Genomic DNA, 12515 nt, shown 5'->3' on the forward strand with positions numbered 1-12515 from the left:
CTATTTGTATATCATTGTAAAATGCTTGTTTTTACCCATTAATCATTTTTCTGTTGGGGTTTTAACCTTTTCTTACTGATTTGTAGAAGTTCTTTATATTTTTATATAGTCCAGTCCATGAATCTTTTTCTTTATGGCTTCAGTCGTAAACGCCAGTCATGCTTAAATTAAATAAATAACCACATCTTTTTCCTGGTACTTGGTAACATTTAATTTTGTCATAATATTCATCTGCCTAGAATTTATTTTTATAAAGGATAAGAAATAATTCTTTTCCTTCCATATAGATGGTTATTTGTTCTGTCACCACTTCACTGAGTCATTTCATCCTTTCCCCACTGACTTGAAATATGACCTTTTTGATAGGCTAAACTTCTATAGGTTTCAGTTGTTTTGGTATAAAAATTCTTGTCCAGTGACCTATTTCTCTATACCAGATGTATAGTTTTAATTCTTGTAGCTTCAGAGTCCTTAAAAATTTTGTTTTAATTAAAAGTTATATTTTATACTGATTTTTTTTTTTTTTTTTTTTTTTTTAGCGTGGAAGATTTCCAGAAAGAAATAAAATAAATTCCTTTTTCCCAGAGATTCTAAAAACCAATTAACTTAAAAACATCTCCCTCTAATCAAAAGATATCTAATATCCGGCAGGATCGGGTTTTCATGTGTGTTTATGTGGTGGAGGGAGGTTTGGTGACATGTTGCAGAAAGCCTCATAGAAGGGTTCTGAGATAGGGACAGCCCTCTGTTCTCACCACCTTGACCCTGGTTGGGGCAGGGGCGGGGGTGGGGGGAGTGACCTTTAATGAAGGCTTCCTGAGGAGAATGACAAAAGGGAATATCTACGTTCTAGAGTAAAGTTCTGCATACAGGCATATATCCTTGGACAGCTTATTTCCACTGCAGTTTATATTTAATATCTCTCCTAAAATGAAACATTAAAATACTTTTCTCATATATATATTAATTCAGGGATGTGGATTTGCCAAGTCTGCAGACCAAAGAAAAAGGGAAGAAAACTACTTCATGAGAAAGCTGCACAAATAAAACGACGATATGCAAAACCCATTGGACGACCGAAAAATAAATTAAAGCAACGATTGTTGTAGGTTGAGATCTTATCAAAAGAAATCTTTTATCTTATGCTTTAAAATGCAGGCGATTGTAACCCCCTTAGATTCTATTATCTTTTTAGCATCGTTTTAGAAACTCAAGGAACAAGGAATAGTGCTCCTTTTGCATAGCTGTGGAAATTTTTTGAAAATAACATTTTTAATTACAATTGGCATTTGGGGATCTTCTGTTGGCAGTATCTGTGATGATAAGTGACATTTTTCAAGCAGCAAGATGGAAGCAGAATGTAAGAATTGGAAAGAATCATTCTGCCTACTTTATTACTGACTGAGCATTAGAAGAGCTTAATTACATAAATATTTTTGTGGGGATTTTAAAACAAGAGAGGGATTTGTTCACATCTATAGTGAATCTCTTGTCACTCCAGATAGCATTTTAGAAACACGACTTCTCTTTTCTGGTGCTAATTTAGTATTACAACATTTAAGATCCCTTGTATGAAATAGGAGTTTCCAAGAAACCTATAAATGACTCTCCTCGTGTTTGCACACAAAGAGTTAGAACCATTCAGTATGTGCACGTGTTCAGATATACAGATGAAATAATATGTTCGTAGTGGCCTGCACATCTACTATGATAATCTACTAACCTGTTGCCATATAGTTGCCATTAAAGCCCAGTGGAACATTCAACCGGAGTTACTTAGAGAAGTAGAGAAAAGATAAGGGGAGAAGTGGATGTGTTTTTTTAACCTTCGAATATAGAATTGGCTTTCAACATCAAATAAGGTGTTAATAAATGAAATCAACAGAGTTGCATATCTGAAGTAGTTCTATCAATAAGACCTTCTCCAGTCTCTTTAGGCTTTAGTGAAAGGGTCATTGTGATGTAGAAATGAATAGATGCTCTGCACACACTGTGAGCAAACACCAGTTATCTTACTTGTTACTCTTCCCCCTAATTTGATCTGAAGCAATTCACTACCTTACCTGCTCTCAGAAAAACAATATTCTCCTGCACCTCTCTCCCAGAGGAGAAATAGAACAATGAATAGAGTTTTCTGTGAAAGCCCTTTTAACTGGTGGACATATTTAAATGGAATTTTTGTTAATTTCTAGAGGCACACGTGAAACATTTATGAATAAAATCTTTCATATTAGCATCATTTGAAGTAGAATTTATATGTTTTTGCATTCATCCTGTGTAAGCATTGTTCTCAAAATGGGACTGTATCCTTAGGGCCCAATTAAAAAAACCAAATTAGGATATAAACTTTCTAAACAAAGGACACAGCTGAAAATTGCATCTGGCACCAGTCCTAACTTTTTGTTTGTCCAAAATTGTCCTTTGAGCTTAGGAATTTTTAAGACAGTCTAGGGAGTTTTCCTTTTTACATGCTTTATAAGCATATTATCCTTTCTGGGCAATCGATTCCAGATACAGTCCAAATGCAGTATTGTAATGTGAAACATTTTAGCTTGGATGACTGTTTATTGGTAACCCTTCCTGTGACACAAGATCTCCAGTGAGATCTCCAGCGTTAACCCGATTTGGCTCTATCAGTGGTGTCGGGCAAAGCTCCTGGCCGCAGAGCTGCCTCAGATGAGCCCGGTGGCTCACCCTGTCGTTCTGCACCAGAATCCACTTGAGCCGACTGCTGAAATTCATCATTAATGTGCAAGATGACCACTAAAATGTGCTCTTCTGTTTGTAATTAAGATACTTTTATAATTTGATATCATATCATTTTCAGGCTTCCATTTCTTCATTATGAGCCTTCAGCTAAATTGATAATTTTGAAAGTGCATTCTTGGGCCCCAGCACTACCATAATTCACATGCAAATGTTTCTATTGTATAAAATTCTGCTGCAAAATGGGTAGCTTTCCAAGCCCTAGCCTGAGGTGAAGGCAGGCAGCTGCTGTTCCTCTAAGCAGCTGTGGTAGTGGAGTGACCTCTGGTCCATGTTGACCACACAGCTGTATGGCAGAACCAGCATCAAATGAACTGAAATAGCGTACAGAGATTCTGATGCCAAGTATCTGATAATGACCATGGTAAATGTGCTGCTTCTTCACCAGACTTTCCATGCCATGTCTGACCCGCTGTAGCTTTTCTTTAATCATTTCTTCAGTTTTTGCTATTGTTGTCCTTTTCTCAGCAATATTTTATGCTGTAATTAATCGTCTCCTCTACTTAGAGAGTATTATTGGTTATGTTATCATCCTAAGCATAAACTGCCCAGAGGAAGAAGCTTTCTTTAACATTTTCTTAAAAAAAAAAAAAAAAAGTTACTAATTTATAGACCTACCCAAATTCTATTTGTATATAAATTTTCCAATTGAGTTAAAATTGCTTCTAACTAGAGATTAGATAAGCTTATTCTTTCACTTCTAGATAATACGACTTATTAAAAGACGTAGGAAACCATAATTATTTGTGACTACACAAGGGGTAACTTTTTTATTTAAGTATAATGAAGGCATTTGTGTTATTTTAGTCTCTTCAAAACTTTTCTTACTCCTATTGCCCTTGGGTCCACATGGCTTCTTCCAGTGCCTCTTGGATGGGTCCTGGGAGAATCATGACATGCAAATGTGGCTGCTGCTACTTGTTTCTACAAACATCTCGGTGGAGGCACACACACAAAAATAGTTCTTAGGGTTGCAGTCCAGCTTCTTAAGTTTAAGCACATTGAATGCATCTAGTTGCTATAAATTTGTTTTCAATACCTTTATAATTCTATTATTAAATGCTGATACTATTCTCTAAATTTTTGCCTAGGTCTGTAACCAGTGATGAAGGATCCATGAATGCATTCACAGGAAGGGGGTCACCTGGTAGGGGTCAAAAGACTAAAGTCTGTACCACACCTTCATCTGGTCATGCTGCATCTGGGAAGGACTCAAGCAGCAGATTGGCTGTTACAGACCTCACTCGGCCTGGTGCCACCACCAAAATCACCACCACCTCCACCTACATTTCTGCCTCTACACTTAAAGTTAACAAGAAAACCAAAGGGCTCATTGATGGCCTTACTAAGTTTTTTACACCATCACCTGATGGTCGCAGATCACGAGGTGAAATAATAGACTTTTCAAAGCACTACCGTCCAAGGAAAAAGGTCTCTCAGAAACAGTCATGCACTTCTCATGTGTTGGCTACAGGTACCACACAAAAGCTAAAACCTCCACCTTCTTCACTTCCACCCCCAACCCCCATCTCCGGTCAGAGCCCCAGTTCACAAAAGTCCAGCACTTCCGCCTCTTCTACCTCTCCCCAGAGTTCTTCCAGCCAGTCCAGTGTGCCCTCCTTTAGCAGTCTTACTAATAACAGCCAGCTGAAGGCACTCTTTGATGGACTTTCTCATATCTATACCACTCAGGGACAGTCTCGAAAAAAGGGACACCCAAGTTATGCACCACCCAAACGTATGCGTCGTAAATCTGAATTATCTTCCACGGCAAAATCTAAAGCCCATTTCTTTGGAAAACGAGATATTAGAAGTAGGTTTCTTGCTCACTCCTCCTCCTCTAGCTGGGGGATGGCTAGAGGACGTATTTTTAAAGCAATTGCTCACTTCAAGCGAACAACTTTCCTTAAAAAGCACAGGATGCTAGGCAGATTAAAATATAAAGTGACCCCTCAGATGGGGACCCCCTCACCAGGGAAGGGGAGCTTGACAGACGGAAGGATTAAACCTGATCAGGATGATGGTAAGCAAAAGGTCAAAGCTCCAACCAAACCTGCGTCCCGTCCCTTTCTCCCCAACCCCGAAAACAATAAATCAATCAATTCCTATTTGTCACATAGGTCTTAGCTATTTCTCTTGTTCTCACTTCACTTTCATACAGAAGCAGTGAAACTTTGACCTTTTTCTAATGCTGACTAAACCTCCAAAATCTTGGTTTTTTTTCCAACTAATACTCTCCCACCTTTTATTATTTATTTCCATCTGTAGTGACACTAGGACCCCCAGATGCCTTCATAGTGTTGCTTATGGCTTTGTAGTCCCGCATGAGTAGCCACTGTCATGCTTCTGCCACGCACTTTGCTATGCCCGCCTCCTCAGCCCCAGCGCTGCCTGCACACGCTGTCAGCACTTCCCACGGCAGGGGGTGGGGGGGTGGGGTGGGTTCAGCTGCTCATTTCAGCTCCCTCTGCTCCATTGCTTTCTCATGACAAAGTTCATCCTGCTTCCTTCTCAACAACGCCTGATCTGTGATCCTGTGAAGTGTGCTTTTGGGTGAGAGTGTGTCTGTGTGTGTAGTCACAGTAGGGAGAAAACTGATTTCATGATTTCCTTGAACAAATTGGCCCGTTACATTTGCTACCCTTTATAAAACAAAAAACAAAAATGTGTCATTTCAACAACGTGGTTGATTTTTTTTTTTTAATCTCAAAAGGGGTAATGGGAATTCTATAATGAGACATTGATGTAATTTCTGATCTCAGTTGAAAAATATGATTTTGCTTTGTGTTCCTCTTACTTTCCCTCATTTATTTATTGAAACTATAAACAGATGACAGTGGTAATTCAGATAAAAATTTGGGTCCAGCAGGGAAAGGGCACTGCTGGATCTTTGAGCAGTGCTTGGATATGAAAGCTTCTAAAGCTTAAAAACAATCCCTATTTGCCCGCTATGCTAATTTGGTGCCATTTTGGTAATATATGGTGGTTATTCATGATTCAAGTCAGTGAATACGCTTTCTGCTGGTTTTAAATGACAGATACTGAAATCAAAATAAGCATCAAACAAGAAAGTACAGATATAAATGTGCTTGGAAACAAGGATACCGTTACTGAAGAGGACTTGGATGTTTTTAAGCAGGCCCAGGAACTTTCTTGGGAGGTAAGGCCAGGATACCACATTATAGCAACAAGGATAATATGTGAGTTTTACATAGATGACCATTATGAAATCACTGCTTTGATTTGATAGAAAATCCCCCTCAAAATCCTTTGTGGTCCTTTAACTGTTATCATGATGGTTTTTGTGGAAGAAGATATAGGTTCAAAAGCAGTGGCCCTGTAGAGTTTTCTGTACTCTGAAAAGTTGATAAGGGCTCAGCTGGTCTCACAAAAGGTAACAGCAGATGAGGCAGATTTGGGAAGGTGCTTCTAGGTGTGAAGGACTAGATTTCTGATTATTTTTGCTGAAATTTAGAAAATAGTTTTAAATGGTTAAAAAGAAGAACATCACGTTTAAATTTACCAGTCCATCTTCCAACACAGATGGTCAGCCATATGAAAAATGTCTTGTAATTTTAACACTTTGGCATTGATTAAGGCAATATTTTGTTGCATGATCAGCTATAATCACTTTTAGTTTCATTGTCCAGTAATTTATTTAAATGATCCCACTTAAAAGAGTAACTCTAGTTAGTTTATTGTCACCAAAACATTGAAAGGTAAGGCTTTGGGACTTCCCAAAAACAGATTTATAATGAAGTATGAATTTTTTATGTCAGTAGACCACATTTAGTTTCTTTGGCAAACTATTCACAGAGAGACTCCCTATCCTACCTAACCCACCTCACTTTCTTTTTTCTGGGGGGAGGGGGATAGCAGTCTCTTAAGCTTTATTTTTTGTAGCAGCCACTTGGGCTAAATACTTCTGATGGTTTCTTATTTAAGGGGCTATTGGATACTTCCATTCCTCATTCTGCTCCTTCAGTATGCTTTGTAATTGTTTTCATTTGGCTAGGATAAATGTCAAAAATTCTCCGTCTTTGAGATTTGAAATCCTTAAATATTATCAAATTTCCAGCCTACTTCTGGCATTCATAGGTAGACATGATGAACAAGCCATTATCTGAAACATGTAAACATTTAAGCCCTTCCTTTCTTTCCAACACAGTAACACCGGCATTTCATTCAAGAACATTTCTTGTCTATATCAGGCACTGTGCTAGACACTGGGAATAACACAGTGAATCAGGAAGGCAAAGTTCTTAACCTCGTGCTTGGAGTGAGGGAAGTAAAGGAGATGGATATTAAAATGCAGACTTTCACAATCTTAGGATTGTGATTTCACAATTTCGGGATCACTGGTAGTTCATGGAGGAACAGTGCTCATGGAGGAACTGTAAGAGTGTGTAACAGCCATGTCATCTTATAATTTATTCAGTTATAATACATTGTACCAGATCATTAAATTCAGTTCAATAGACATTTTTATGTATTTACCTTTGTACTCATTTCCTGTCTTGGTAATACTGTTTCTCAGGGTATTAGTTTGTTTGTATATGAATCTTACACTGAATTTATTATTTTACAAGGCCCAATGATGTGTTTTCAACAACCTGAAAATTCACAATTAAGATTAGTGTCCTGTTCTTGATAGGTTTTCATATCCACTAGTGAAAGAACCAAAATGTAAGTGAATAAATTCTCTTCTAATACATGCATTTTATTTCCTTCCTTTTCTTTTTCTCTGACAGAAAATAGAGTGTGAAAGTGGGGTGGAAGACTGTGGCCGGTACCCTTCTGTAATAGAATTCGGGAAATATGAAATCCAAACCTGGTACTCCTCGCCTTACCCACAGGAATATGCAAGGTAATGGAATATCCTGGAAGGTCTATAACTTTAATGTCATGTATGTGAGGAATGGAAATACTCAGTTCTAAAGCAAGAATTAGATGATTTTTTTAGGACATAAATTTTGATCGTCGAATCCAAGTGCTTCCAAGTCCAAGACTATTGCTTTGTGCCAGCATCGTTTTATACTAGTATTCACTGTTCTGTGTAAACTCCTTCCACTCCTTTGTTACACAGGCATTGTAAATTTTTCCTTTTAGCTTTTAAGACCATGCTTTCTCTCTGGTTAATTGGACAACTGTTCTTTGTGTTTGAAACCAAATAAGGAGGAAAAAAACCTCGCCATTGTAAAATACTTGGTAGTTTCTTCTCAGTTGCCCTCTTCATTTTCCTAATTAGGCTTGTTAGTTTTTTCTCTGATTTCTGACATTTTGTTTTCAAGTTTTTTACAGAAATGTAGCAGAAGAATGAAAAATCAAAGAAAGTAGGTGGTCGTGGGTAGCCTTAAGAGACCTTTCCCCAGATCTTTTAGAACTATTTGTGACTAACTTGTTAAAAATGAAGAGAAAATAGTGATATTAGAGTTTTCTTTTGTCTTGATCTAAGATTAGCTGTGAAATTGTCTTGAACTAATATATCTAAAAGTGGGTATCTTGTGAACAGATTTCTTCCTTCTGATACATCAGGATACACTTTAATAGTATCAAATGTTTTAGCCTGCAAAGTTTCTGGTAATCTCAAACTTGCTTTTCTTCTAGAATAGATCTTGTCCTTTTCTCTACCTGATGGGTGGCTAACCCGTCATCTACTAGAGAAAATGAGGAGGGTGTTTTAGAAGTTCAGTGGCAGAGTAAGATTCAGGAGTCTTGGTTTCTCTTTCCAGCTTATATCACTTGCCTATGTGTTCTTGAACAATTTTTTAAAAAAATACTTAGGAGCTTTAATTTCTATGGATAATCATAAGTCATGTGTTCTGAGAGCTTTGAGTAAAATTTGTATATAACTCCAAGATTTGAAGTTACTATTATCTGAGTCTGTAGCTAATTTTCGCCCAAATCATTCTATCCTTTCTTATACCCCAAAGACCTGGAAAGTGCTTCTAAACATTTTCTTACAATACTAGCAATGTGTTTAAATGTGATCGGGCACACATTAAAAATGTTACAATTTTAAAGGTGGAGAAAAAGTCATCATGGGTGAGAAATCTGTGTAATGTTATTCAGAGTCAGTGGAATTGGTAGAAACTAAAATCTTTTTGAGTTTTCTACATTTATTGTCATATATATTTATGATAATAACTATATCCATAAGTGGAAATTTTAACAATTAAATTCCAGGACTTCTCTGCCTTATAAATCATTTTTTAAAATAATGAATTCACTTTCCTCTGGGTAAAAGACTATTACCGTTACACCACTGACCATATATACTGTTGAAACTATGACATGAAATCTGAAATTTGAAAAATGTGCATGGTTACCTGACAAGAGGCCATCTTTATTGTCGATTTTCCGAGTAGTGGTTCCAAGTCTAAAAACCTGTCTGTTTGTATGACATTTCTAAGGAAACAAATTATTTGTTCACAAAATAATGGCAGCAAATATTATTTTACTGAAAAATAATGTAAGGTTTGTACATTCTCTTTACTACTGGCTTTCTTTTTTTTTTTTTCTTCTTTTGAAACGATTTCTTTCAAATACTGTTGTAGAGTCTTATTATGATTTGGAGAAAATTGAATGATGTTTAATATTTTTTTCCCTGAACAGTATAATCAATCTGATAGATTCTTTGATTTTAAAATTTTAACAGATTACCAAAGCTTTACCTGTGTGAATTCTGTCTTAAATATATGAAAAGTAAAAATATTTTGTTAAGACACTCAAAGAAATGTGGATGGTTTCATCCTCCAGCAAATGAAATTTACCGAAGGAAAGACCTTTCAGTATTTGAGGTAAGCATGTGTAAATAAAAAACTCAGCTTGTGAAACCTAGTACTTACAGTTATTGATTATGTACTGATTTGTTTCTAGAAAGTACACAGTATATTCGATTTCAGCATTCAAATCCAGACTGCTTTGTAAAATATCTCCATGTTTTGGAATGTTTAACCATATTGAGCAACCATTTAGATTGATGATGAATTCCTACTTCATCACATTAACTTTTTTGTCTTCTCCCAAATCCCTGTCTGCACCAGATATATTCACCAGTGAATTTATGATCTTCTCAGCTCTTTGTAAATTCTACTTTCTTTGGCAGGAGAAATTAGCTTTGTTCAGCAGCTCCAGCCAATGTCTGGCAGGTGCTCACTCTTCCAGGGAATTGAGCAGCTGTACATATCTCCTCAGTACACAACCACCTGTGTTTCCATCCATTTCTTGGCAGAGTGGATAATCCTTTTGGTGAGACCCCAGCAGATGTTGGGACTGCCCCCCTCATCTGGAGAGATGGCCACCCCTGGAGAAATCTGCTGTTCACAGGAACCCCTTGTGGCCACGTGTCTGTCATTGTGGGTTCTTAAAGACATTTTGTGTTTTCAGAATTGATTTAGTAGCAAAGGTCTTTGCCTGTATACCATTTCATTGTTTAATCATGTTCTGTTGTCAGTTTCAAGGATCCAGTTGAGCTGTGTCACTTGTGCCTTGAGGAGACCATGCTTCTCTTTTGTTTTATTACCTATTCTCGGGGATCCTTAATTCTCTCCTTTATTCTCGTTACTCCAGTTGAGCACTTCCATTGCCCTGTCTTATTTTTTTCTGTTACCCATCTTGGTGCATTGTTTTCATGCATGGGTGCTCAGAACAAGCCTTCCTTACATAGACGTGATGTCTTTTTTTTCTCTGAAATACACTTTTTCCTTAGGTTTCTCTACTTTTGAGTTGTTCAGACTGAAATTTATTATCCTGCCCCACATTTCACTTTAGTTCTGGTCTGTAATGTCTTGCATATATTTAATATTGGGAAGAGTCATACATAGGTTTCTCTCTCGCAGACAAGACAGGGCCCACTACTTTTTCCAAAGGCTGATCAGAGAACACAGTAACTCCAGCTGCACCTTAGCATTTTTTAAAGACCCTCTTCCTTGTTATATCAGGCTCTTTTGATAAGCCTAAAGGAAGGAAGGGTATTGTTGCTGGGAAGATTTAATAATATAGTAGTTCTTAATAAAGGGTAGGCAGAGGGTTTCTCAGCCTGGGCACAATACACTTTTCAGCCTAAATAATTCTTTGATGTAGGGGCACCCTGTGCATTGTTGGGTGTTTAGTAGCATCCCTGGCCTCTATACTAAATGCCAGTAGCAGCACATTGCTTCCAGTTATAACAAGCAGAATTTCCTCCAGACATAGTCACTGTCCCTTGGAAGTCAAAATCACTCCCATTGAGGACCCCTGGGCTAGAGGGAGATCTGAATGCAAGTTGCGTAGTCTTGGGATGCTACTTAGTCAGCCCCACCTAATTGAGTCAACAGAGCTATGCTCATGTTAAGTAACTGTTAAGTAAATTAGTATGAATCTGCTTGTGGGGTTGAAGCTCTCATAAATCCTAGGAGAGTCTTCCAGTCTTGTTAGGCTGTTAAGAATGGTCTGCTATTTCAGGGCAGGTGCTTTTGAACCATAACCAAGATGAGAGGGGAAAAATGAAAAGCCAATTAGTAAAATTTATGCATAAAAATATTTGAAGGAATTGGATTATCTGTGCCAAGATCCCTAGTCTAGAATCCGAGTTAATACTTAGAGAACAGCATGTAGGAAACTTTTCTCTTAGCAGTTTCCTAAGTAACTTATAAAATAAATGAAGAGTAATCATAAATTCCTATTTTCTTGTCTTTATCCCTCTTTAAAGCATGGATATTAGACCTTACACAGCTGATAAGAATTTGCTTCAGCATCATCCTCTCTCTGTTTTTCTGCTTCATGGACACATACATCTCTGTCTTTCCTTTTTGTAATGTCCTATCATTTCCAAAAGGACCATACTCTCAAATACATAAAAACTTCCTTTAATTAAAGAGAGAATTGTATCCTCTGTATCTGTTGCCCATATTTGATTATGTTGCTATGTGTGGGACCTAGGTTTCATCCAAGGGAAATAGTTATATGAAGTCTAAAAATAATTTGTGCAATATGAGAACCTGTATGGTCCACAGGAGACTGGAGAATGGTCAAGTTCATTGTTACAGAGCTCTGGTTAGCAAATATCCATCTCCCCTAAGAATAGTGCTAGGGAAATTCTTGAATCTGCTGTGCTTTTGGTTTTCAGCATGTAACTACATTTGATCAAAGAAATTGGCATCTGTGCCTAGCCTCCTGTCTATAACTATCAGTATCACAGCTTGATTCTTTTATTTTGAAGACAAGTAGACTGTAATCATGGTACTTATTGTAGGTTGAAATTCATCTCACTTTCTCAGTAAGTATTCCCAACATAGAAATTTGATCTCTTCCAATTATATTTAAAATGATGCTTGGGATAAAACCAAAATGGAATCCTCTTTTGCTAATCTACACTTCTGAGGAATCAGAATAATACTGTTCATTTATTTCATTTTTACATGAAGTCCTTTTGAAAACAATGTAAAGTTTAACTTCCTTGAGCAGTATTTTGATGTGTTGACATTTCTTTAATTCAGATTTACTTCTTTCAAACAGAGAAGACATGCCTGATCATTTTTTACTTGCAATACATTACAATTAAAAATGAGTCTTTCACTGGTGCTTTTGGCTCTCTTCAGGTAGCTTAAAGAGAAATTTAAGCTAACTTAAATTAAATTAAAGCTAACTTAAATTCACCCTAATTTAAGAGAAAAAATGGAATTTTTATTTGCCAAGTGACAGCTGTTTTCTGGTTGACTTTATATGTGCTTAATGGAGTATTTTAATCTCTCAGTTTGGGATTTGGA

The 12515-nt window shown here is 37.0% G+C and overlaps 1 protein-coding gene across 6 annotated transcripts in view; it reads left to right on the top strand.

Moving 5' to 3' along the window:
- KAT6B (lysine acetyltransferase 6B) overlaps positions 1–12515 on the top strand; it is a 195807-nt gene that overhangs the window by 141411 nt on the left and 41881 nt on the right. For 4 of the 6 annotated variants that reach the window (XM_047825753.1, XM_047825752.1, XM_047825751.1 and 1 more), the window contains exons 7-11: positions 973–1105; positions 3858–4789; positions 5805–5926; positions 7518–7633; positions 9425–9566. In XM_047825753.1, coding sequence (XP_047681709.1) covers positions 973–1105; positions 3858–4789; positions 5805–5926; positions 7518–7633; positions 9425–9566 — 1445 coding nt within the window. The remainder of the gene's footprint in view (positions 1–972; positions 1106–3857; positions 4790–5804; positions 5927–7517; positions 7634–9424; positions 9567–12515) is intronic. The other 2 variants (XM_047825754.1, XM_047825755.1) reach the window with 2 other exon arrangements.

The sequence above is a fragment of the Prionailurus viverrinus genome, chromosome D2 (genome assembly GCF_022837055.1).
Source record: "Prionailurus viverrinus isolate Anna chromosome D2, UM_Priviv_1.0, whole genome shotgun sequence".
Lineage (NCBI taxonomy): Eukaryota > Metazoa > Chordata > Mammalia > Carnivora > Felidae > Prionailurus > Prionailurus viverrinus.